The sequence below is a fragment of the Dendrobates tinctorius genome, unplaced genomic scaffold, assembly GCF_039654945.1.
Source record: "Dendrobates tinctorius isolate UK_male_01 unplaced genomic scaffold, ASM3965494v1 ptg000250l, whole genome shotgun sequence".
NCBI lineage: Eukaryota > Metazoa > Chordata > Amphibia > Anura > Dendrobatidae > Dendrobates > Dendrobates tinctorius.
This window is the reverse complement of record NW_027361917.1, coordinates 40,334,031-40,361,777: the sequence shown is the minus strand read 5'-3', so window position 1 is coordinate 40,361,777 and position 27,747 is coordinate 40,334,031. Positions and strand designations below refer to the sequence as shown.

Sequence of the window (27,747 nt, the reverse complement as noted above, 5' to 3'; positions counted from 1 at the left end):
ATTGTGACAGTGTCCTTGACATAGATGTGGGCTCCGGCGCTGAGCCCGCATCTTCCCCCCCCACATGCTTTTAACAGCTGCAGCTTCACCTGCAGCAGTTAACCAGTTAATTTCATCTGTCAATCTCTGACAGCGGGATTTAACACGTGCCAGCCGGATGTGCGTCACAAATCCTGACCCCTGTCACATGATTGAAGGGCGTTGATTGGTTGTCATGACAGTCGGGGGTCTGCAGAAGACCCCTGGGCTTGTCATTATGGTACTCCTGTGAACGCCAGCTCATGTCCAGCATTCACAGGAGATCGTGATTGCAGCTTCAAGTCTCCTAAGGAGACTATTAAAATGTATAAAAAGTGAGAAATAAAAAATTTTTAGCAAATGAAAAAAATTAAAAAACACAAAAGTTCAAATCACTATTCTCTTGCACCATTGAAAATAAAACAATTAAAAATATACATATTTAGTATTGCTGCATTGAAAATATCATATAAAATATTGGATTAAAATCTATCTAAAATATAAAGTAAATTAATCAGATCAGTAAATGGCATGACGAGAAAAAACTCAAAAAGCCTGCAATGACCTGGCTACCCCCTCACCACCACCGGAGATATCCCCTCAACCAACAACGGAACTGCTGCAACCCCCCAACCTACTGTCTCCTTCCCCACCATCCTGTAGCATGTAAGTCTGGAACGGCAGGGTCCTCTCCCCTCTGTATCAGTCTGTGATTGTTAGTTTGTTTACTGTAAGTGATATCTGTGATTTATATGTAACCCCTTCTCAAGTACAGCACCATGGAATCAATGGTGCTATATAAATAATAAAAAAATAATAATAATAACTCCAGAGTTAAGTTTTTTTGTCTGCTACAACATTGCAATTAAATGCAATGGCATGCAGTCAAAACATTGTATCATCCCCAAAATGGTATCAATTAAGGCTGAGTTCACACGTGGCTTTTTTTCACGTTTCCGCGGCGGTTTTAACCGCGCGATTTTGCCGCGAAAACGCGAAAAATAAGCATCCCATGCATTCCTATGGGATTCCGCAATGCTGTGCTAATGCTGCGGTTTTTACCGCGGCGGAATCGCTTCGCGGTAAAAACCGCAGCATGCTCATTAATTTGCGGAATCGCGGCGATCCCGCACCCATAGGAATGCATTGTTCCGCTTGCTTCCCGCATGTGGCTGTGCACACCATGCGGAAAGTAAGCAGAACATTTGCGGATGGTACCCACGGTCCGGAGGAGAGGAGACTGTCCTCCAGGCTTTGGGTACCATATCCCTGTAAAAAATAGAATTTAAAAATAAAAAATATTGTATTCTCACCCTCCGACGTCCCGCGCAGTCTTCCCGCTTCTCTTCACGCTTTCGTTCCCAGTAATCCTTTGCGAAAATGCCCGCGATGGCGTCCGTTCTCGCGGGATCGCGAAGTCTCGCGGTCATTCGCGCGACGTCATCGCGAATTACCGCGAGACGTCGCGATCCCGCGAGAACTGACGTCATCGCGGGCATTTTCGCAAAGGATTACTGGGAACGGCTGCGCGGGACGTCGGAAGGTAAGAATAACACAGTTTTTTATTTTTTTTTACATTCTATCTTTTACTACTGATGCTGCATAGGCGGCCTCAGTAGTAAAAAGTTGGTCACACTTGTCAAACACTGTGTTTGACGAGTGTGACCAACCTGTCAATCAGTTCTCCAAGCGATGCTACAGATCGCTTGGAAAACGCTAGCATTTTGCAAGCTAAATACGCTTGCAAAATGCTAGTTTTTCCACGGGAAAATCGCGGGAATTTAAAATGCGATTTTCCCGCGAACTGGAATTCCGGAATTCTCGCGGTAATTTCCGCGAGAGTTCCGGTACGTGTGCACTTAGCCTAAGACTTCAGCTCGGGGAGCAAAACATAAGCCCTCACCCAGCCCCCCGATGCTGGAAAATGGAAACACTACGGGTCTCAGAAAATGGTTACAAACACAAAAACTTTTTTTTTATATACAGATTTTGTAATTTTTTTAACCACTTAAATAAAAAATAAACTATACATGTGTAGTATCTGCATACTTGAACTGACGTGGAGAATCACAAAAAACATTTTTTTTTTTTTAATTTTACCACACTTTGAATTTTTTTCCTGTTTTCTAGTACGCTACATGTTAAAATCAGTGGTGAAATTCAAAAGTATAACTCGTCCTGCAAAAAAAAAAAAGCAAATATACGGCTACATTGACGGAAAAATAAAAAAGTTATGGAAGGGGAAGGGAAAATGAAAACTAAAAAATGGAAAATGGCCCAGGGGCTAATGTGTTCTGTGAAGCCTTCAGCATTATGTCATTGTCCGTGAGTCTGATAGCTGTCATCAGACCTCACTGACACCTATAGTGACTCTCAGACTCGATAGATCCAGAGTGCACAACCTTTTTTCCTCCAAGGGCCACATTGTCAGACTGAACCAATCTGCTCTAATGAAAATGAAAGGAGTATTGCCTACTGTGACATTTGTGTTATATCAAAAGTATATACTGTGAATGTCTGACTCTTTCCTCTAAAAAAACAGCACTCTAATGTCTAATGGTGCGTTCGCAATGAGGTTTTTTTTTTTACAAGGATTTAGAAATAGATTCTGCTCCTAAATTCACATAGAAAAACTTGTCAAATACTTTTTGGAAAAGTTTCGACTGATTTTTTAATTTTTTTTTTAAAGTTCCTATATGCACATTGTAATGTTTTTTTTAACGTTATTTTGAAAATTTCCCAGTAAAACTAATCGGAATCTTGTTTAAAGAGTGTTTGAAGCATGTTTTATGTGGATTTGCAGTAAAATCATCTTCTAAATCCTCGGAAAAACTGTGTGAATAGGCCCTAAAGAGGAAGAGGTGATGCATGGACATGACTCTCTGTAATAGATCATAAGTTTTTCCTTATTGCCTAATGTTTCACAATTCCCATAATCTACAGTGATGATAGCCACAGAGGCGGAAGACCACCGGTCTAATTCACATACTGCTTTCTGAAGCCAAACGGGTAACGAGACCCCATTCTCCTGATGTATGAGGCCTCCAGAGATGTCTACACCGTGCACCATTAGTACCTCCCAGTCCTGCTCCTCAGCTGCTGCCACTCCTCTTTTTTGTGTGGCTGCTCACATATAGCTAACCTGTCAGACAGAGCGTTTTTCTGTCCATATGGTTGGCGGCCACCCAGAATGGCACCTGTGCACTATATCATCTGTTCTGTTGTGCTGGATTTTCTCCGCTTGTTTTTCTGTCTCCGAGACGTGTCTTCAGAGGAATCTATCAACGGCTCCACCTCTAATCATAAAAAATAACATGCACGTTGAATCTAGCTAAGCATGCATCTTAATATGTGGACTGGGGGTGATAAATTCCTGCCAAACACCTTTTAGTCGTCAGATAACGCATACCTATGGGCATCTTAACATTATGCTATGCAAATGACAGGAGTTAAAATCTTAATGTGCTTTATAGTCAGCATGATGTAATTCGCTATCTAGTCCCATGTGAGAGCGGATCACTTACTGTGGCTTTGGGGAATCATGTATTCCATCAACGGAAAGGCATCGTAAATGTTAGATAAAATGCACAGTGTGGTATTGCCTACATAGAGGATTCTTGTAGGAACTTGTCTCCTCATTGTGATGGCTCCATGGCTGCAGAAACAATATCAGACTGAGCATTACTGTATCCCAGGGTGGCTGAGAGTCACATAAAAAGTCTGTAGTGACAGTCTTCAACGAGAAACATGCGTCACTTTCATTCAGGGAAGCCATTTCTGAGAAGGAAGTGAATGTAGCTTAAATCCATAAAATCAAATCCTTTTACTTCATGATTAAAATAGATTTGGCAACGGCACAATATACTGAGGCCTAGGCATGATTGGGGATAAGGGGTGCAAGGAGGTGAAACCACATGCGTTTCGAGTGACTTCACTTTTCTTTGGCACATGCTGATATTTTCATTGGTAATATTTCTGGTGTTAGAATACAAGTGATCAAATACACAGACGATTTACGTTTTGCTTTTATCTTACGTTGGACGATGCAAGGAATTTTTTTTACTTAGAAGCTTGTCTAGTATTTTTAATCCCCAAAACTCCCAATGAATCCATCATGTGGACCAGGGAAACAGTAGCATTACTTGGCTTGTAATGCATGGACGTGATAATAATTTTTATTTTTATATAGCGCTAAGGCTGGTTTCACATTTGCGTATGGAGGAGCTGCGGAGGGCTGTGGACTTCCTCCATGAAGCTCTGTCCACTGCCACACCTCCTCCAGTCAGCTCCGCCTATGTCCCCATACTTTTGCATGCGGCCTACATACCCTATCTTTAACATTGGGTACGCAGGTCGTGCGGATGCCTCCACATGCGTCGTTTTGACGATGCAGCGACCTGCGTCGAACCCAACATTTTGGAATTTGATGCGGTCGCGGCATCGTCAAAACGTCAAATTGTCTCTGTAATATAGTGATTTTTCTGTTGAACTTCAAGGCTATGTGCACACGTGCAAAATTGCAGCGGATTGTAAGCATTTTTGCTGCGTTTTTTTCGCCGCAAAAACGCTTAAAAAACGCATACAAAAAGCAACCAATTGAATTCAATGGCATTCCATACATGCTGTGCTAATGCTGCGTATTTTTCCACTGCGAAATCGCATCGCGGAAAAATACACAGCATGCTCATTCTTTGTGCGGAATTGCGGGAATTCCGCACACATAGCAATGTATTGATCCGCTTACTTTCCGCATGTGGCTATGCCCACCATGCGCAAAGTAAGCGGAAAATGTGCGGATGGTACCCAGGGTCTGGAGGAGAGGAGACTCTCCTCCAGGCCCTGGGTACCATGTCCCTGTAAAAAAAAAGAATTAAAATAAAAAATCATGATATTCTCACCTTCCGGCGTCCCTCGCAGCCTTCCCAGGCCTCAGCGATGCTCCCGCCAACTCCCGTTTCCAGTGATGCCTTGCGACAATGACCTGTGATGACGTAGCGGTCTCGCGTGATGCTATGTCACTTGGGGTCATTGTCGCAAGGCATCGCTGGGAACGGGACTTGCTGGGAGCATCGCGAGGATTGGGCTGTGGAGGCCTCCGGAAGGTGAGAATATCATGATTTTTTATTATTTTTAACATTCTATCTTTTACTATTGATGCTGCATAGGCGGCCTCATAGTAAAAAGTTGATCACACTAGTCAAACACTATGTTTGACAAGTGTCACCAACCTGTCCATCAGTTTTACAAGCGATGCTACAGATCGCTTGGAAAACGCTAGCATTCTGCAAGCTAGTTACGCTTGCAAAACGCTAGTTTTTCGCGGGAATTCCGCATGCGTATTTCCCGCAGCAGGGAGTTGCGTAATTGCCGCGGAAATTGTTTAAACTGCACAATTACCATTAAATGAGCATTACTAGTAACACTCATCCACAATAATTGTACAGTGTAAATGTGCCTCTACCGATTTTATGTCACCCATCTGTGAATAGATAAATATTAGATTGTCAGAAAGGACTTATGTTTGTTGTGAATGTAATGGAAATGTCATGAAACTGAACATAGGATTGTATTATTACGGTACAGATGTTGTGTCCCAGTGTAATATATGCTGATTGTTGTGTCCTAGAATAATATAAAAAATCATTATTTTACTTTAGTATGAACTCCCTGCCGTGCAGTTACACTTACTAACTTCAGTTCCCAGTTTTGTTATCGCACATACACACATCAGATTATTTTTCATGCCCCTGAGTCGAAATTTCCTACTAGAGGAATTTCAGCAGAGCCATGAGGATGCTGGCTGCCCGCGTATGCCTGTTGGATGGCAGACTGCATCGTATTCTGAGCATTTTATGGGCTTTGGGTGTGGGGAACATGTCCCTGAGGGTTTTACAATGCATTCTGTGGATTGGAAAAAATCCAGGATAATACCTTCACACATAGAAGAAGTAAAAATTGCTTCCTGCAAAGAGACTTCATGGTAACACCCTTCTGATTTATGCTTTAAGGGGAAATGAGGTTATTGTCTGCCTGTAGAGTATTTGCATCTGGTGTGATTATTATTTTCTTAATTAGAGCTACATTAAAGGGAACTTGTCTTGGAGGCATGTTGATGCAATCTTTATTATTAGAGGGACCTTTAGTAGTAAATAACATACATTTACTGCCAAATCCAGCTAGTACACTCAGTAATACATCCTGGCTCCTCAGTACTTATTGGATCCAAAGGGAACCGATTCATGCTGCTCAAACCATGCGTACCATGAATTAGAACCTAGCTGCAAGATTGCAGCTGACTGTTTTTTCTTTGAAACACTCCATCATTTCAGAGAAAACATAGTTTGAAGATCTAGTACAACCGTGGGAGAGACCTGTCAATCAAATAAAGCAATACAGAAAGAAGCTGAGTGGGAGTGGCGCCGTTGTCTCTAGCTATCTCCTTAAACAATATTGTCTCTGAACGGCAGAGCATTTCCAAGAAAAATATACCGTACCTAGCTGCAATCATACAGCCAGGCTCTCATCCATACTTTCCTTGGTTTGGGCAGCATGAATTGACTGACAGGTTCCCTTTAAAGGACTATAGGCGGCAATAAATATTGATAAGACAAGCAGGGGATATTATATTGCTCATAACCTTGCAGGATGTTTCCTTAAAGGGTTTGTCGGGCCTTAGGCTGCAAGTCTGCAGTCATTCTATGTGACTATGCACTGTGAGGATTCTCTGATACCAGCCCTGGGTGCGGGCGGTCATGTAAACACAAGTATGCAATTCGCATACTTTTGGCAACATTCCAACTAGACGTATCCGGCCTCCACTTAATACAGTTGCATTGAGCAAGGCCGAGCACGTCTAGTTGGCATGTGACTGCAGATATGCAAATCAAATACTTGCGGCCACGTGCCGCCGCTCTCGGCTCTGGCACACAGTGTGCATACTGTGAAGATTCACAAGTCTGCAGTCACGTACCTCACACACTGACCAGCACTTCTGACCATACAATGGCTGCTGATGGAGGACGTGTGACTAGACCTGCCCATCAGTCTCCTGCAATTCTAAAACTCCTCATAGGGGAAGGCTGCTTTTCTTTTGGAGGAAACTGATGGGCCGATCTGATCACTGGCTCCTCCACCGGCAGCCACTGTATGGACACAAGGTCTGGTCAGTTTGTGAGGAACCTGCACTAACAAGAGACAGTGGCCGACCTTTTAATGCCTAAATGGTCACTGTCATTGTTGGCAGCGGATTACTCATGATACTCTCCAAGCTGTGACAACAGAGCTTCTTTATTCATGAACAATCAGGAACAATATATGATAAGCTTAACAGATCAGGAATAAATCATTTGTATGTCTCTATCTGTGCAGCAGCTACAGCAGGCTGCTTCTCTGAGACACAGGAAAAACAGGAAATACAGTTACATGCTCTCCCTGTGTGAGCCTCTGGGAGTTTTTTTTTTTTGTTCTCACTTTATGAACAGCATAGAAATCTAGCAACTGAACACTCATAGACAGGAATGGAGTTGTTGTACCAAACATATTCCAACAAATTGTCCTATACAGATTGTCCATGTCAGATGCTCTTCACCTCAGGGTGAAAAGTTCACGTTATATTAAATCTGCTAAAGTGAAAATATGTTGTTTGCTGACATTTCTTTACTTTTCTCACCCTAGCCAAAGGAACGTGGATCTACAAGAGTTCACGCTCTAAATAATGTCAACCGAGTGCTACAAATTTTGCATCAAAACAATGTAAGTTTCTCATTACTATTCTATACACTTATGGGGAATCATATCGTAATGTGCTCCAGATCTGGTAAAACAATGAAAGGAGGGAACCTGTCATGTAAAACAACACTAATCTAGGGGGTTAATCGGCAGGGAGGAAGTGAGCTTTGTTCCCCCCGACAGCCTCGCTCTTTCAGTCACAGGGATGGCGCCGGCACAGTTTCAGTCACTGCTCTATGCATAGAGAGCGGCGGCGGTAACCCTGCCCCGGCACTGACTGGCAGTGGATTCTAATGTGCAAAAAATAAAGGTAACCAGCTCACCTGCTTTCTTGGCTAGTAGTGGTGCGTGGAAGCTCGGATATTTCGTGAAGCCACACGTGGAGCTTGAAAAAGAACATATTGTTCGATACGCATTGCTGTGTCTTTCCGCTATGATGGGGCATGTCCGTTTATCCTTGTTCTTATGCCTTGAATAAATTTTTGTATATTTGGAAGCTGGAAACTTTTTCATTATTGAGTGGATTCTAATGACCTAAAGAGCGAGTCTGCCTAAGGGAATAACGTTCATTACCTCCCGGCAGTGGGGCTCCTAGTGCAGCGACGGCACGGTTTCAGAACGCTATTAACCTGCAGGTTATCCCCATATCTGCAGGCTAATAGCTTTTTTAACAGTACAGGTTCCCTTTAAAATTATCATTATTGGCTGCACATTGTTTAGTGTAAGCAGGAGGTATGCACACAGAATAATCACATCAAAAAGAATCTGTCACCAGCTGTTTGCTTTCCATCGGAGAGCAGCATAATGTTGGGTCAGAGACCCTGATTCCATATATGTGTCATTATTGTGCTTCTTGCTGCAGTGTTGATAAAATCACAGTTTTGTCTGCTGCAGATCTACCAGTTCTTTGAATGCTGAGCTCTGTATAACTCCGCCCACACCATTGGCAGCTTTCTGTATGCACTGTGCATAGGCAGAAAGCTTCCAATCACTGGTGGTGTTAGGCCAAACACAGACAGAAAGAGTGCCTTTGCAGTAAAATTGCTCATCATAATGCACAATTCCATCTGCTTTGGGGATGGAGACGGGCCCTTTACCTCTTGGGCTCCTGTCTAGCTGCACAGGTTGCACCAATGGTATGTCTGCTCTTTTTTTGGTGCTATACAGAGACTGTGGATAGATTGTGGATATCGAGGACTACATGGCAGCAGATTTACTGGTCCTATAGTGATAATCTCCTGCTGATAAAACAGTGATTTTATCAAAACTACAGCAAGCAGTCTAGTAAGTGACACATCATTGGAATCAGGATCTCTTTCTCAACATCCTGCTCTTCTCAAATTAGGTGGCAAAATCCTGGTGACAGATTCCATTTAACATTTTTATTTTGCACATAGATTTCTGATCGGCCTTTGTAAATGACCGTTAAAACGACCGCGAACCGGCTTATCTATAGCCTATCGACTTTTCTAAATGTGCCCTTATTCACTGGTATAGACATAAACTGCAATACCAGATGCAACTTATCAACAAGAATGGCGCTGTTTCTGTAAAATAATAAAAAGCAGATCTTGTTTTTTTTTCTAGCAAGAAACCTGCTGTCAGGAACACCACGCTGAACTTGCTCACTGAGCCAGTGCGCGTGTCCTGAGTAAAGCGAACAGTGCTCAAAGATACCTGTGGAGCGGGCAGCAGCCGAGTACTTCAGAGCCGCAGGACCTGAAGCACGTGACTGCTAGGGGCGTGGCCTAAACTCCACAGAGCTAGGAGCTGCAAGAGAACTCCTAGCAGGGTAACTGCGAGACAAAGTTTCCAGGGGACATAGACAGGGAGAATAGTCAAGACGTAGCCAGTGAGTCACACACAGAGATAGCTGCAAAGGTACCAGAGGGGCGAGCAGAGAGTAGTCAGGTCACAGGCAATGAGTCATACACAGAGATAATAACGCAGTACAAAATCAAAAGGCAAACTCACAACGGGAAACAGAACCGGGTCAGAACTATATAAGTAAGCTATAGCAACAAACAGGCACACAGGGGTCAGCACACTAGGCCAAAGGCAAAAGTATAACTGGCAGGGATTGAAGCTTCCCAGGGGTTTAAGAAGCTCTCCCAGAACCAGAAAGAGGCCACAATCATTAACCCCAGGTGTGCAGGTCAAAACCTGCACCGAGCTCCAGACATTAACCCCAGGTGTGCAGCTCAAAAACCTGCACTGGGATCAGGACACCTGCAAAATAAATCCAAGTGACAATCTCAATTACTATTTCCATTAGTCACTATTAACCTAAAAAAAAATAGAAAAAAGCAATACATTTTATAAAATACTCAAGATACCATACTTTTTTATTGCACTTTTAGTATCAAATACATACAGAAATAATTGAGAAATCGTTCAGGCATGGCATGCCCATACCTCAAAGACACAAATGTCAATGTGCAGCTTGTAGAGCCCAAATGTTTAATATCTCCAATGAATATTCTGACAGATAACAAAGAATTAGAATAAGCCGTACACAGACTCATTAACAAGGTACACAGTCTGGTGAATCCAATAAAGACGCAATGTACAATTTGTGTATCGTAACGAGCACAGCCAGACTCAATATAAACTCATTAAGCAATGTACAAACAGAGTAGTGAATCCAATAAAAGCACAATAACAATATGTGCATATTAATGAGCACAGCCATAAATACAGTAGATCAACAATATCACTATTGCAGTATAGCAAATTAGGATGCGTTGGCCTAGAATGCTCATATATTAATAACGTCAAACAATCCAATTATATAATAACAATTTCAATAAACTAGAGCAATAATGGATAAACATATTCAATTCAGCTCTCCTGAGCACAGATCAATAATAATGTTTAAATGACTGAATCAGACAGAAAGCCATGACCTGATTATAAGAATAGACGTGACATTAGTTAAAAAGCTCTCATAGCGTAACCCACGAGATCACAGTAGGAAGGGAACTAAACACAGGCCTCAACGTGCGTTTCGCTGTCTCTACAGCTTCTTCAGGAGGCATTGAGCAATTGAATGTAGTGGTATTTTAAAGTGTGTGCGCGTACCGCAGAAAGATGTCATTCCTGGTACACTCCTGTCGTATTTGTGTCTGGTTAAAGGAAAAGTGCTCAGTCCTCTTGTCTATTGTGATGACCTGAGAATAATCCTGACCCACCATTTGCCCTAGCACTGCGACACCCAGAGCTGCTTTTAAACACAGCTGCCACAGTCTGTAATTTCGGTCATGTCATATAGTCACATGGTCACCCTTTTTAACATTTCTGTGCAAAAAATAATAAAAATAATAAAAATGGTAAACGTGACCTATGACCTGGAATCTCTACTATAATGGTGTATTTATAAGCAGTGTGACGCCATACCTGTAGTTACCATCTAATACTTTGTTCTAACCTTAAATAAAATGGCTCATGTTCTTCTTCAGGTGGAGTTGGTGAATATTGGAGGGACAGATATTGTTGATGGAAACCACAAGCTCACCCTCGGTTTAATATGGAGCATCATTCTCCATTGGCAGGTAAGATGCTGTGTCTTGCATGTCATAATTTACTTATTCTGCAACAAACTACAGAGATAATAAATCTCAGCCAGTTTAAATCACAATCAGTTATCCTATCATTATGTTGTTTTGGTCTGTGGGAAGAAATAGATTATCTGGAGGAAACCCACTCAGAGACAGAATATGCCCATTCCATGAGGGACTTCTTTGCCATAAATATTTATTGGTGGATTTTCTGCTTATTATTTGATGCACTTTCTAAAGTCATACAGAGATATTATTTTGCTTAACCCCTTCACTACATGTCCAATTTCCGTTTTTGCGCTTTCATTTTTTCCTCCCCTTCTTCCGAGAGCCATAACTTTTCATTTTGTTGTCCACATAGACATATGAGGTCTTGTTTATTTCTGGGCAAGTTAAACTTTTCAGTGACGCCATTTTTCACCACATAGGGTACTGGAAAACAGGGAAAAAATTTCCAAGCGAGGAGAAATTGTAATAAAAAATTCTGACAGTTTTTTGGGAATTGTTTTTGTGTACATTTTGTGCTAAAAATGACCTTGCAATATGATTTTGCTTATCAGTACCATTATGGCGATACCAAACATGTCCAGTTTTTTTAAATTAATTTAGTAGTAGAAAAAAAAATCAGAAGTTTGCAAAAAAAAATAATTGGGGGTTGTGTTGCCATTTTCCGAGACCCGTAATGGTTTCATTTTTTTCGATTGATGGAGCTGTGTGACATTCTTATTGATAGTATTTTGGGATAGATGTGACATTTTGATTCTTTGCCGCACTATTTTTGTGGTATTGCAGCAACCAAACAAATCCCGTAATTTTGGCATTCTTGAATTTTATATTTTGATAGCTTTCTGAACACGGTACTAACACATGTCTTTTTCATTTTTTTATTATCTCTATTTTTAATGGGGAAAATGGGGGTGATTTAATCTTGTATTTTTCTTTTTTTTTATTCAAAACATTATTTTTCACTTTTCACTGACCTCATTAGTCCCCTTAAAGGGACTTAAAGCTGTCATCATCTGATTGCTTCTAGTATATATAGCGAAGACACAATTGCATTTGGAGCCCGGCCACAGGCTCAGTTTCAAAGGAGCTCAATAATCACAAACATGGGCGCGTCGGTGGGCTCATGGAATAACGCGCCCCCATGCCTGAGTGTAATCATTTCCGCTTTCAGAATTTTACAGCAGCATTTAACAGGTTAATAATCGCGGGCAGCGCTCCGCTCCACTGTAATAACACCTATAGTGATTGGTGAATCCTGGGTTATTAGCTGTGTATAGATGTGTGAGCTGTCCTCGGAATTCTGCCTGTGGTGATAATGAGACTTCAGAAACTTTTTCTGTGAGGCCGGGGTCACACTTGCGAGTGCAATGTGAGAAACTTGCGTGAGTCTCCCGCCTCAATACCCGGCACTGCCACCTGCGTTTTGGACCTGAGCGTTCAGCTGCATAGAAAGACATGCAGGCGCACACTCCGGTCCCGAGTGCCAGCAGCAGTGCCGGGTATTGAGGCGGGAGACTCGAGCGAGTTTCACGCACTGTACTCGAAAGTGTGACCCTAGCCTAAGGAATAGAATCTAGGAGTATAAAATAGCACCAGTGACCAGTTGTGAAAATTGCAAGATTTGTATATTTTTATATAGATTGAGATATGAAAACAAGCAAACATTTATTAAAAATGTAAATAGCAAATATATTTAGCACAAAACCCTGATTTGAACAAGAGGTCATTTTCTCATTCCCTTTGTCAGCTAGTCCGTACAGCAGTTCACAAGGAGAAAGCTGCAGCAACTAAGTCAGATCCTAGCTTTTCTCTACAGGTTGTTGTTCACACTGACAGAATTTGAATACATTGGGCCTGTTTTAACTAAGCTATCTACCTTTTAGAAAGTGCAAACTTAGACTAGACAGGCTGTAGACAGTGAGTGAGAGAAATGAACAATTCTGTATCTGGGCAAATAAAAATGAAAATTAAATCTAGAGAATGGGAGGAATAAGCGCTAAGCAACAGCATGTGTGAAAAAGACTTGGTTATACTAATAGATCACAGACTGCACATGAATCAACAGTAGTGTTGAGCATTCCGATACCGCAAGTATCGGGTATCGGCCGATACTTGCTGTATCGGAATTCCGATACCGACTTCCGATATTTTTTCAATATCGGAATTCGGCATCGGAATCGGAAGTTCAGTTGATTGACGGCCTGACGTCATCATGATGCGCGGTGTGTGCGCATCATGATGCGCCGTCATTTCGGGCCTTCCGGGGGTCTCTGCCGGCCTGCCGGGGGGCTGTGCCGGCCTGCCGGGGGGCTGTGTGGACTGCCCGGGGTCTCTGCCGGCCTGCCGGGGGGCTGTGCCGGCCTGCCGGGGGGCTGTGCACCCTGTGGGGGTCTGTACCGGCCTGCCGGGGGGCTGTGCCGGCCTGCCGGGGGGCTGTGCTGATGTCCGGGGGTCTGTGCAAGCATCGTCCGATGGGACTACAAGTCCCATCGGGCGATGCCTGCTACCATGACAGTGATTGACACATTAGCCAATGATGGGACAGTAGTAGTCCCATCATCCGGCTAATGTGTTAAATGTTAAAAAAAAAAAAAAAAAAAAAAAAAATACTACATACATACTACATGCTACATACATACTACATATATACTACATACATACTACATACATGCTACATACATACTACATGCATGCTACATACATACTACATATATACTACATACATACTACATACATACTGCATGCTACATACATACTACATACATACTACATACATACTACATGCATGCTACATATATACTACATGCTACATACATACCACATACATACTACATGCATGCTACATATATACTACATGCATGCTACATACATACTACATATATACTACATGCATGCTACATACATACTACATGCTACATGCATGCTACATACATACTACATACATGCTACATATATACTACATACATACTACATATATACTACATGCATGCTACATATATACTACATACATACTACATATATACTACATGCATGCTACATATATACTACATACATACTACATATATACTACATACATGCTACATACATACTACATACATACTACATATATACTACATGCATGCTACATATATACTACATGCTACATACATACCACATACATACTACATACATGCTACATATATACTACATGCATGCTACATACATACTACATATATACTACATGCATGCTACATACATACTACATGCTACATGCATGCTACATACATACTACATACATACTACATGCTACATACATACCACATATATACTACATACATACAATACATTCATACAATACATACATAGACATACAGTACATATAACATAGAGTAACATACTTACCAATACTTGTCACATTGTTCCCCGAAGCCATTGTCTTTCCGGAATAAATATTAACATAACAAACCACAAAAATACTCACCCACGATCCGAAGCAGTCCACGAGTGTGTCCCACGACGATCTTGGGTAGAGAACTGCAGCATCAGATGATGCTGCCGTTCTCTACGGGCTGCAGGAATCCAATGACGGAAGGTAGGTATCCTTCCGCACTGTATTCCTCCGCCACTTAAAAAAAAAAAAGTCCCTAGTCTCACTTTATGCCATTGCTGTGTGGGAAATTCCCACACAGCAATGGCATAAAGTGAGACTAGGGACTTTTTTTTTTTTTAAGTGGCGGAGGAATACAGTGCGGAAGGATACCTACCTTCCGTCATTGGATTCCTGCAGCCCGTAGAGAACGGCAGCATCATCTGATGCTGCAGTTCTCTACCCAAGATCGTCGTGGGACACACTCGTGGACTGCTTCGGATCGTGGGTGAGTATTTTTGTGGTTTGTTATGTTAATATTTATTCCGTAGACGACAATGGCTTCGGGGAACAATGTGACAAGTATTGGTAAGTATGTTACTCTATGTTATATGTACTGTATGTCTATGTATGTATTGTATGAATGTATTGTATGTATGTAGTATATATGTGGTATGTATGTAGCATGTAGTATGTATGTAGTATGTATGTAGCATGCATGTAGCATGTAGTATGTATGTAGCATGCATGTAGTATATATGTAGCATGCATGTAGTATATATGTAGTATGTATGTAGTATATATGTAGCATGTATGTAGTATGTAGCATGCATGTAGCATGTAGTATGTATGTAGCATGCATGTAGTATATATGTAGTATGTATGTAGTATGTATGTGGTATGTATGTAGCATGTAGTATATATGTAGCATGCATGTAGTATATATGTAGTATGTATGTAGCATGTATGTAGTATATATGTAGTATGTATGTAGTATATATGTAGCATGCATGTAGTATATATGTAGTATGTATGTTGCATGTAGTATGAATGTAGCATGTATGTAGTATGTAGTATGAATGTAGCATGTATGTAGTATGTAGTATGAATGTAGCATGTATGAAGTATGTAGTATGAATGTAGCATGTAATTTTTTTTTTTTTTTTTTTTTACATTTAACACATTAGCCGGATGATGGGACTACTACTGTCCCATCATTGGCTAATGTGTCAATCACTGTCATGGTAGCAGGCATCGCCCGATGGGACTTGTAGTCCCATCGGACGATGCCTGCACAGACCCCCGGAGCCTGCACAGACCACCGGCAGGCCGGCACAGCCCCCCGGCAGGCCGGCACAGCCCCCCGGCAGGCCGGCACAGCCCCCCGGCAGGCCGGCACAGCCCACCGGCAGGCCGGCACAGACCACCGGAGCCTGCACAGACCCCCTGGCAGGCCGGCACAGCCCCCCGGCAGGCCGGCACAGCCCCCCGGCAGGCCGGCACAGCCCCCCGGAGCCTGCACAGCCCCCCGGCAGGCCGGCACAGACCACCGGAGCCTGCACAGACCCCCTGGCAGGCCGGCACAGCCCCCCGAAAGGCCCGTACAGACCCCAGAGAGGCTGTACAAGGGCAGGAAAGGGTTTTTCTTATTCCGATACCGGAAGTCCCATAGACTTGAATGGGACTTCCGGTATCGGAATCGGCGATACCGATACTTTTTTTAAAGATCGGCCGATACCATCCGATACGATACTTTGAAGTATCGGATGGTATCGCTCAACTCTAATCAACAGTGTGAAGCAATGGAATGAAACTGAAAGGGAGAAGATACAGATTAGATATTAGAAAACACTTTTTGACAGTGAGGGTGATCAATGAGTGGAACAGTCTGCCACGAGAGGTGGTGAGTTCTCCTTCAATGGAAGTCTTCAAACAGAGGCTGGACAGACATCTGTCTGAGATGGTTTAGTGAATCCTGCATTGAGCAGGGGGTTGGATACAATGACCCTTGATGTCCCTTCCAACTCCAACATTCTATGATTCTATGAAATGTATCACAGGGACTCATGCATCTTAAAAAATTGTGGTGCAATTTTGGGCATGGGATTTGGGCCACACTATTTTACCAGTAACTTGAGGGCATCACGTCCCCATCACTCATATTGAAACACATGTCTAAATATACTGTATAATAAATGGCAGGTGAGACAGTTTTATCACTGTTTATGGTGTCATATTGGAACTCTGTATGCTTCCAAAATTTCTGAATCCAACAGAAGAATAATGAACACTAGAGTTGAGCGACTTTGGTCGGATCGGGTTTCATGAAACATTCATCCACTCAATGCTGACTTTTATTCCCCATTGACTTGCATTGGGGTGGGGTTTCGGACGAAACTCCGACTTTTTTTGCCCTAGTCGGACCAGTTTCATTTGAAACAAATTTTTTTTCATGAAACCCGATCCGTCGCTCAACTCTTTTGAACACTGTTCATTTGGACGCTGTACTACACTGTTCACTACTAAAAGCACGGCTTCCTCACACAAATGCCATATGAAGCACCATTGTAAAATAAGGTTAGGAGCTATGTGTGCCACTTTAAAAGCTTTAAAGGTGTTGTCTAATCAAGTTATCAACTATCTACAAGGTTGGTAATAACTTGGGTTTCCCACCTCTCGGATTCACACCGATTGGTACATTTGGGAATTTTTATCATTGACTGATAACTTGTATCCCTGTTACAAAATGGCGCGGATGCCCACCCGTCTTTCCATTCATTCTCTATGGGGGAACCGGAAAAAGCCATGTGGAGCGTCACAAGGAACGAATGGAGCGAAGGTCAATGTGCAATGTTGCTCCATTCTAGCGGGAATAAAAGTGGGGATATAACTGTCGCTTAATGCAAGTCACAACAGCTGGACCCCATTAATCAAGAAGTTATCATCTATCCTATGGAAATGTGATGACTTGTTTTCATTGGACAACCTCTTTAATGCATCCAGACAGTAAGGAAATTCTTCCAAAAGTGGAGTATTTAGCAATTATGTGAAGTAGTTCATATTTTTATGTGGTTTTTAGTTCCAAATGCTTGTCTTGGTTCTCTGGTGGTAAATGTATGTGTCACGTTAACCAATACTTCTCTTTTCTTCATCTTTCCTTCCTCACATTAATATTTATTGAACCGCGAGTTGTGTTTTAGCTATTCAATAATTACTGCACTGATGGTCACTCACCCTATTTCATGGAAGAAAGAAAATACCATTTCTAAATGTCTTCTAGCTGTTTAGAGCAAAAGTTCAAGCTTTCATTTCTAGGCTGCAGCAGACCAGCCTTTACATACCAAAGAGAAGCTGTGGGAGAACATTGAAGTAGCTCATTATTTCTTCCTTCGGCTTACAGAAGTCATGTGAAATTTCATGGCATGCTTCAATAACTAGTTTTGATGGAAATTCGTCATAAATCTGCTTTCTGTTGGGCTAAACGTGACGACTATGATGTAGGGCACTCTGAAGAAACGTTCTTTGCAGTAGTTCCCAATATCTGTTTTGGGCTTGACCCTTAGACCCTTAGTTTAGCAGATTGCTTGAGTTGATTACCACCATGAGGACACGTAAAAGGACACTTTATAGACGTGCCAGTAAAATTCTGTACTAACTGCCCTTATTGCACATTTGACAGGTGAAAGATGTCATGAAGGCCATCATGTCCGAGCTACAACAGACAAACAGTGAGAAAATTCTTCTGAGTTGGATCAGACAATCAACAAGACCATATAACCAAGAAGTCAACGTGTTAAATTTCACCACCAGTTGGACAGATGGCCTAGCGTTCAACGCTCTGCTGCATAGGCACAAGTAGGTGACATTTGTTCTGAATCTTTGTCTCTAAATCTCCTTTCTCCTTGGTGTAATGCAGCATAGTTTGTCACATAGTCAGCACTTATTTTGTGGTGAAGTTAAAGAGTAACCATTGTTTAGTGTATAGATTTTTATCATAAATCAATAACACACGTGAAAGTAAGAAACTTTGTAATATATCTTGTAAGAGGAATCTGCTTCTTTCTCATCCTGGATTGATCATTCATTCTCAAAATTCTCATTATGGTAAAATGTGTTTTCAGTGAATACAGATTTTCCAATTACTTAGATAGGCAATGACAGTTGGTGCTCATAAAGTTCTATGGAAAACTGTAACTCTCGCTACAGGAGAACTTGCAGCAGAAAGTTTGGGTCTTCCTCTAGCTCCTCCTCCTCTCCGTAGAATTTTAAAAGCACCAACTGTCATCTCCTGTCTCAGTAATGGGAAAATCTTCATTGAATAAAGATTTTACCCATGAATTGAGATTGAAAGGTCATTCCTGGAAGTGAAAAAAGCTGATTGCTTTATTAAGATATATTACAACATTTTTTATTTTAATGTATACTACTGATTTATTAAATAAAAATTAAAACAACAATTACTCTGAAGAAATGTAAAGGTTTGTATTGAACCCCTGCCTTTCAACCAGTCAGGTCTCCATCACATACACTTCTTTGTCAATAACATTTAGACACTTATTAATAATATCTCACCTATTAATTGAGGCCTTACAGGGGTTGTCCAAGATTAGAAAACATGGCTTCTTTCTTAAACACTGGTTGTGTCTGGTATTGTTGCTCTTCTACATAGGAGTGAACTGGACCATAGCACACACAACGTGTGGATAGGTTGGCACTGGTTTTTGAAGAACCAGCCCTTTAGAGTACAGAGCCCAAACCAGACTACCTAAATGTAGACCCTAGATGAGAATCCATAAATAAAGAAATGATTCACTTATACAACAGCTGACACCACTCTTCTCTGGAGCCTTGCCACTCTGCCCTCTGTCTATTGGACCTGCAGAAATAAGCTGATGTGACCCTACCTGTGCAGGTCCTACACCCTCACGTGCCAGTGATTATTGCACAAACCAGTTATGTCTAGTTTTTGTCACAATTTATGGCATCAAAGTGTGAAAATAAATGAAATTTGTATCACATCTTTGGGCACTTATTAATCTACAACTTATTAATCTACAACTTTGACTTCTGCAAAGCATTTGAGCATTTGAAGTATCTCACACAATCCTTATTGAAAAAATGGCTAAGTATGGAATGGACAAGGCAACTGTTAGGTGGATTCATAACTGGCTTAGTGATCGGACCCAAAGAGTGGTCGTAAATGGCTGCACATCCAGTTGGAAGAATGTCTCAAGTGGGGTACCACAGGGCTCTGTCCTGGGCCCTGTATTGTTCAACATCTTTATCAACGATTTAGATGAAGGAATTGAGGGTAAACTGATTAAATTTGCTGATGACACAAAGCTAGGAGGGATAGCTAATACTGGAAAAGAGAGAGAGAGGATTCAAAAAGATATAAATAAACTGGAGCAGTGGGCAGCAACTAACAGAATGTTTTTTTTTTTTTCTTAATTCGTTTATTAAACCATAAACAGACATACAATACACACACTGGTATGTTATGTTAAGCTTGATACAAAATATACATATGCTTCATATGACATTAAAATGTAAAGCAAAATGTGCACACCAGTTGTATTCAAAATAAAGCTAAACATAATGTCAATTAAATCACAATGCCTTTGTGTTATTATTCCAGTGATGAAATCTACGTAGCTTCTAAACCGTACCTACATCTACAAGAACATAAACTATTCCGCAGCCTACATCCACATAATTAGCTGTTCACTATGTGACATCTCTACTCTGCAAAGTGAGATGAGAGGAATTCCACCTCTCCCAAATCTTTTCGAATTTACCCGGGCACCCTCTGTTTTGATATAACGTGCGTTCATATGGGATAATCGAATTTACCAAATTGATTCACGACCCGAGAGAGGGAGATGAACCTCCCATCCACAGTAATACCAGTACCTTTCGTGCCATAAACAACGTCTCCCATACAAAAATCCCAACATATTGTCCCCATGTCTCCTCATCCCATACTCCGAATAGACAAACCAACGGCTCAAGGGGAACAGGAATTTGTACCAGAGATGTCTAACAGAATGGTTTTTAACAGGGAAAAATGCAAAGTACTACATCTGGGCAATAGAAATGAAAAAAGCATATGTGAAAAGACTTGGGTATACTAATAGATCACAGACTGAATATGAGTCAACAGTGTGATGCAGCAGCAAAAAAGGCAAATGCAATTCTAGGATGTATTAACAGAAGTATACAGTCTAGATCACGTGAAGTCATTATTTCCCTCTACTCCTCTTTGGTCAGACCTCATCTGGAATATTGTGTCCAGTTTTGGGCACCACATTTTAAAAAAGACATCAACAAACTGGAGCAAGTTCAGAAAAGAGCGACCAGAATGGTGACTGGTCTGCAAGCCCTGTCTTATGAGGAAAGGTTGCAGGAGACTTAATAGCTGTCTACAAATATCTCAAGGGCTGTCACATTGTAGAAGGATCATCTTTATTCTCATTTGCACAAGGAAAGACTAGGAGCAATAGGATGAAACTGAATGGAAGGAGACACAGATTAGATATTAGAAAAAACTTTTGGACAGTTAGAGTGATCAATGAGTGGAACAGGCTGCCACGAGAGCTGCTGAGTTCTCCTTCAATAGAAGTCTTCAAACAGAGGCTGGACAGACATCTGTCTGGGATGATTTAGCGAATTCTGCTTTGAGCAGGGGGTTGGACTAGATGGCCCAGGAGGTCCCTTCCAACTCCACGTTGCTATGATTCTATGATTACTGCACATTAGGCCAAGTTCGGACTGATTTAAACAAATATATCAGAATAAAAATTCTCAAGACCATGAATAATAATGTCAAATGCAACAGACAAACTTCTATACATGAGTACAAAATGGAGAGAATAAGGAGTACAAAAATCCATTTAAAATTACAAAATTTTTTTTATTTATTTAGTTGCAACATCATGTCATCAAAAACAAAAGTAGTTACAAAAGTATATGGACAAAAGAATTTAAAAAGTAAAGGACTCGAAAAATGGTAAGTCTGAGGTAATCAGATTCTCCTGAGGAAGCCCAAGCGAAACGCGCTTTGGGGCTGCGTTGTCTGTTGGTTCACAGGGACTTATAGGGGGAAGATTCATTCCTGTTGCACTTTGCCACTTTTTTTACATAGATAATGTGTCTGTTGTATATGTGTGGATAAAGTAATGGCATTTTTGCCCGTATATATAACTTTATGTGCTGCCACACATACATTCAGTTGGGACTACCATAATTTGAAGTGTTGAGATAAAATTCTCATAGGAATGTCACTTCCCTGTCCATATATATGTGGTTACCGCAGACTTACCATTTTTCGAGTCCTTCACTTTTTAAATTCTTTTGTCCATATACTTTTGTAACTACTATTATTTTTGATGACTTGATGTTATAACTAAATAAATAATAAAAAAATATTTTTGTAATTTTTAAATGGATTTTTGTACTTCAAGTTCACACTGCTGTATTTCACAGTTCGTATAAGGTCCTCAATGCCCAGACTAACCGTGGGTCTCCTGTCATGGGCTTACAGATTCATTCATATATGTCTATGTGGCTGTAAGTCCGGATCAGGAGACCTGCGATCAGTCCAGGCATCGCTGCCGGTATATGGACTGTGACACCCGGCAGTTTGAAGTAAGCCTTCATCTGCATCCTAAAGTAGTCCCGCTACTAATGTGCCTATACCCGACATTGCCATTTCCGTGTGTGGTTCCACTATTACTCCCCAGCAACATGCCCGCTGTCTTGGGGTCATACTTGACTTCGAGCTTTCCTTTGCCCCCGCATCCGATCACTGGCTCGCTCTTGTTATCTGCACCTTAAAATCATTTCTAGAATTCGACCTTTTCTTACTTTTGACTCTGCAAAAACTCTTACTGTTTCTCTTATTCATTCTCGTCTCGACTATTGTAACTCTCTTCTAATCGGTCTCCCTCTTACCAAACTCTCCCCTCTCCAATCTGTCTTGAATGCTGCAGCCAGGATCATATTCCTCGCCAATCGTTACACCAATGCCTCTACCTTGTGCCAGTCATTACACTGGCTAACCATCCACTCCAGAATTCAGTATAAACTTATTACCCTCACCCACAAAGCCCTCCATGGCTCAGCACCACCCTACATCTCCTCCCTTGTTTCAGTATACCACCCTACCCGCACCCTCCATTCTGCTGACGACCTGAGGTTAGCATCCTCAATAATCAGAACCTCCCACTCCCGTCTCCAAGACTATACACGTGCTGCGCCAATTCTTTGGAATGCACTTCCCAGGTCAATACGATTAGTCCCCAATCCCCACAATTTTAAGCGTGCCCTGAAAACGCATTTATTCAGACTGGCCTATCGCCTCAACACATTAACCTAACTATCGCTGTGTGGCACAGCCAAAAGTTTTACCATAACCAGGTTCCCCGCATCATGTTCCCACATGCTTTATGCATCTATTAACCCTCTGTGTCCATACTGTTACACACTTAACATTATGGCTGAGCCAAACAATCAGGGCAACTGTTACCACCCACCTTTCGTGTCTCACTTTTTCCCTCATAGGTTGTAAGCTTGCGAGCAGGGCCCTCATTCCTTTTGGTATCTGTTATGATCTATGTGATTATTGTTATGCTGAAATGTCTATCGTCTGTACAAATCCCCTCTGAAATGTAAAGTGCTGCGGAATATGTCGGCTCTATAGAAATAAAATGTATTATTATTATTAGTCAGTGCAGAGTAAATGCACAATCATGTACGAATGAACATCGGCAGCCTTTATGGAAATGAATCCTCTTTTGTACTGTAGTATGCAAGAATTTAACACTATCAATTATATGGTGATCTAGGTATAATTTCACTGGGTATGTAATGGGGTGCAGGCTATTTAGATGAACCCCCTCCCACACTTTGCATGTGTACATGCATTTTTTTTTATTAAGGAGTTGCTTTGGAAACTGCATGATTCAGATTAGTTGTATTGCACATTTAATGTAGTATTGATCATTGTTTATTCTTCTTCATAAAACTTTAATTGATTTATCTAATAACTATCAAATATTTATTTATTACAGACCAAACCTGTTTAACTGGGAAGACATAACCAAACTCTCTCCACTCGGAAGGCTGGAGCATGCCTTCACCACTGCCAAAAAACACTTGGGAATTGAAAAGCTTCTTGACCCAGAGGGTAACGCTGCCATATTTTACATTTCATTTGCATGTGTCAGAGCTGTGTCATAACAGTTTGCTAAAGAAGGTGGTAACAGCTATAAAGTATACAGTAGGGCCTTTGTGAAATCCTTTTTTGTAGCAGTACTATTATAGAAAGCAGCTGGATTAGCTTTATCTACAGTGTGACTGGTGCAGAAAAGAATGTCAAAGGAGAGATTGAACAAGCAGGCACAAGGAAGCTTATAGGGCAGGAGTGCACAACATTTTTCTATCCAAGGGCTACATTGCAATGCTGGACCACTCTCTAGAACCTCTATTTTTATAAAGGGGTACTTATATGAATACATCAGTAGAACTGCCATCAGTGCATTAATTCACAACTGGATCCAAATTTTGAGTCCCATATATATACTCATGTATAAGCCGAGTTTTTCAGCACATTTTTGTGCTTAAAACGGCCCCCCTCGGCTTATACACGAGTCAGTTGTCCCAGAGGGCCAGTCGGGAAGGGGGAGCGGCGGGTCACTGGAGGCAGGAGCCAGTGGCTGCAGCTGTAACTTCCCTCTGCTAAAGAGAAATGAATATTCATCTCTCTTATAGCGCGCACAGTGACACCCGCAGCCGCCGACTTCCGGAAGTCATCCTACTCACCTTCCTGCATGCCCTCGCTGCACCTCGTTGGTTCCGGCCCAGCAGCGTTTCCGGCTGAGCGATCATGTGGCCCCGCTCAATAAGGTAATGAATATGCACGCCTCTCCACTCCTATAGGCGTGGAGTGAATATGCATCACCTTAAAGGGAATCTGTCACCCTTTTTTGAGATATCATATAATGATATAATTCAATTGTGTGTCACATAAGGATTCTCTTAGTACTTTTGCTTCCCCCTGACCCCGCACCTTTCATGCATAAATAGCTTTTTTATATCGGTTCAGATGTATGTAAACTGTCACGGTCCGGTCCAATGGGCGGGGCTTACTCAACTGCTCCCCCCCTCCCTGTCTTGCTCTACACAAGAAGAAATCCAAATTGAAAAAATTCAAAGATGGGTTGAAATAAAAACCAAGATGAAAAAGATGATAAAAAATAATAACAATAATAATGAATGATACAATATAATATAAAAATACCTTTATTGAAATATTGGCACAACAATTAAATACATAAAATTGTGTATATATATAAAATAAAATAAGATAATGTAATGACATATACAACCACAAAAGCAATATATTTATGGACAATGGAAAAACCAGTCCATAACAAAAGGCTTAATTAATGATCCAGATACAAAAAAGTGCATAAATAAAGTAACATAAAATATCTAATAAATGTGTCCAAAAGTGCAAAAAAGTGCAAAAAGGTGCTGATGTGCAAAAGAATTATACATATAAATCGCCGTGAGGCGAGTGCAAGACACAAAATAATACCTGTAAGCCAATTGGTGCTATATGGGTTGTATAAAAACGCGCCCCGACGCGCGTTTCGGAAATAGAATCTCCTTCGTCAGGGGGATAAATATAATGTAGCGTAGATCGACGGCTTATTTATAGGGGAATCAATTGCATACAAAGTGCCATAACGACGCATGCGCCGTCACAAATACCCGGAAGTCAAAGACAAATCCAGATCATGTGATTAACTGCTTCCGGGTTATAGAGTCATTAGACGCCGTTGCTATGCAGACCAAAATAATAACAAATGCGTGTAATTTAAATACTTGCTAAACAAAATTAAAATAGCAATATATGTAACGGCGCATAAATGAAGCGGCGGCATATGGCACAATAATTAAATAATGAGGGAGGACATGGGCAGAGAACATAACGGCGCATGCGCAGACGTGGCAAAACGGATCCTGGATGGAGGCAAGCAATATAGCGCCGCCACCATACAAATCACCGATGCCAAGAAAGCGCATGCGCACAGTCAAATGCCAATGACTACCTCATACAATTTAAATGGGAAACAATGAATACTAAGAATAATAATAATACCATATGCAATTTTATGTAATCACATAGTAATTGGGATACATATAAATGTGAAATATGTGACAGAAAAACATATCATCATGCATACAAATTACATAAGTGCAAGTGTATATATATAAATAGTGCCACAATATTGCAGTAATTATTAATGCAATAATAAATAGTTTTTCATTGCTTCCTTCTTCCAAAATTAATGCAGTGATCCTCATAAAACAAAAATAAGATAGCAATATAACAATATATGTAACGGCGCATAAATAAAGCGGCGGCATATGGCACAATAATTATATAATGAGGGAGGACACGGGCAGACAACATAACGGCGCAGACGTGGCAACACGGATCCTGGATGGAGGCAAGCAATGTAGCGCCGCCACCATACAAATCACCGATGCCAAGAAAGCGCATGCGCACAGTCAAATGCCAATGACTGCCTCATACAATTTAAATGGGAAACAATGAATACTAAGAAAAATAGTGATACCATATGCAATTTTGTATAATCACATAATGATTGTAATACGTATGAATGTGACATATGTGACATATAAAAATAAATAATCAATAATAAACAAACATATAATATCATCATGCATACAATTTACATAAGTGCAACTAAATAGTGCCACAATATTGCAGTAATTATAAATGCAATAATAGATAGTTCTTCATTGCTTCCTTCTTCCAAGATTGATGCAGTGATCCTCATAAAAATACAACCGACATAACACTAAAAAAAGGTAAGAAGAAAATGATTAAAAATACACAAATTATAAAAATGGAATGAACGAGAGACTCTCATTGAGACCAAGTGGGGACACAGTACCTAGTGTCCATATCCACTGTGTCTCAAGTTGCGCAAGGAGTTTACTGATATTGCCCCCTCTATCACCCGTATACACCATATCGATGCCAATTACCTTCAATAATGAAGAATCACAATTATGGTGTGTTTTAAAATGTCTAGGCAGGGTTTTAAGTGAGGCAATATCTTCAACATCAGCAGCTGCCCTTATGCCTAAAACATGCTCCCGCACCCTCACCTTGAGCTGGCGAGTGGTAAGGCCCACATAGATGAGGGGGCAGGGGCAAGTGGCATAATAAATGACTGCCGTCGATGAGCAAGTTATGGATTTTTTAATATCAAAGACATAAGCATTATTGGAGCTATTAAATGTGCGTGCTCTGACAATGTTAGGGCAAGCTATACACTGTCCACATGGTTTACAACCCGTGATTTGTTTAAACTGTGTAATAAAATTGTTAACCGGTGTCTGAACATAGTGGCTTTTTACTAGGCAGTCACGTAAATTGCGTGATCTCCGATCTCCAGATGTATGTAAACTGTCACGGTCCGGTCCAATGGGCGGGGCTTACTCAACTGCTCCCCCCCTCCCTGTCTTGCTCTACACAAGAAGAAATCCATAGAGCAAGATAGTGAGGGGGGGAACAGTTGAATAATCCCTGCCCAGCGGACCGGACTGCGGCAGTTTACATACATCTGAACCGTTATAAAAAAGGTATTTATGCATGAAAGGTGCGGGGTCAGGGGGAAGCAAAAGTACTAAGAGAATCCTTATGTGACACATAATTGAATGATATCATTATATGATATCTCAAAAAAGGGGTGACAGATTCCCTTTAATGAGCAGGGCACGTGATCGCTCAGCAGGAAGAGCTGCTGACGTCGGAACAAGATGCATCGAGGGCGCGCAGGCAAGGTAAGTGGAATGTTTTTTTTTGTTTTTTTAACAGGAAACATGCATACAAGTATGGGGGATAAGGAGCCATGCATACAAGGACAGGGATGGGGTAGCCATGCATATCAGGACAGCGATGAGGGTGCCATGCATACAAGGATAGGGGATAAGGAGCCATGCATGCAAGGACGGGGTAGCCATGCATACCAGGACAGCGATGGGGGTGCC

At 41.3% G+C, this 27,747-nt stretch overlaps 1 protein-coding gene across 5 annotated transcripts in view; it reads left to right on the top strand.

The window, feature by feature from the left end:
• Nucleotides 1-27,747, top strand: part of UTRN (utrophin) — an 897,027-nt gene that overhangs the window by 136,369 nt on the left and 732,911 nt on the right. For all 5 annotated transcript variants that reach the window (XM_073557627.1, XM_073557629.1, XM_073557628.1 and 2 more), the window contains 4 exons: nt 7,693-7,770; nt 11,205-11,297; nt 18,335-18,510; nt 23,727-23,842. In XM_073557627.1, the coding sequence (XP_073413728.1) occupies nt 7,693-7,770; nt 11,205-11,297; nt 18,335-18,510; nt 23,727-23,842 (463 nt within the window). The remainder of the gene's footprint in view (nt 1-7,692; nt 7,771-11,204; nt 11,298-18,334; nt 18,511-23,726; nt 23,843-27,747) is intronic.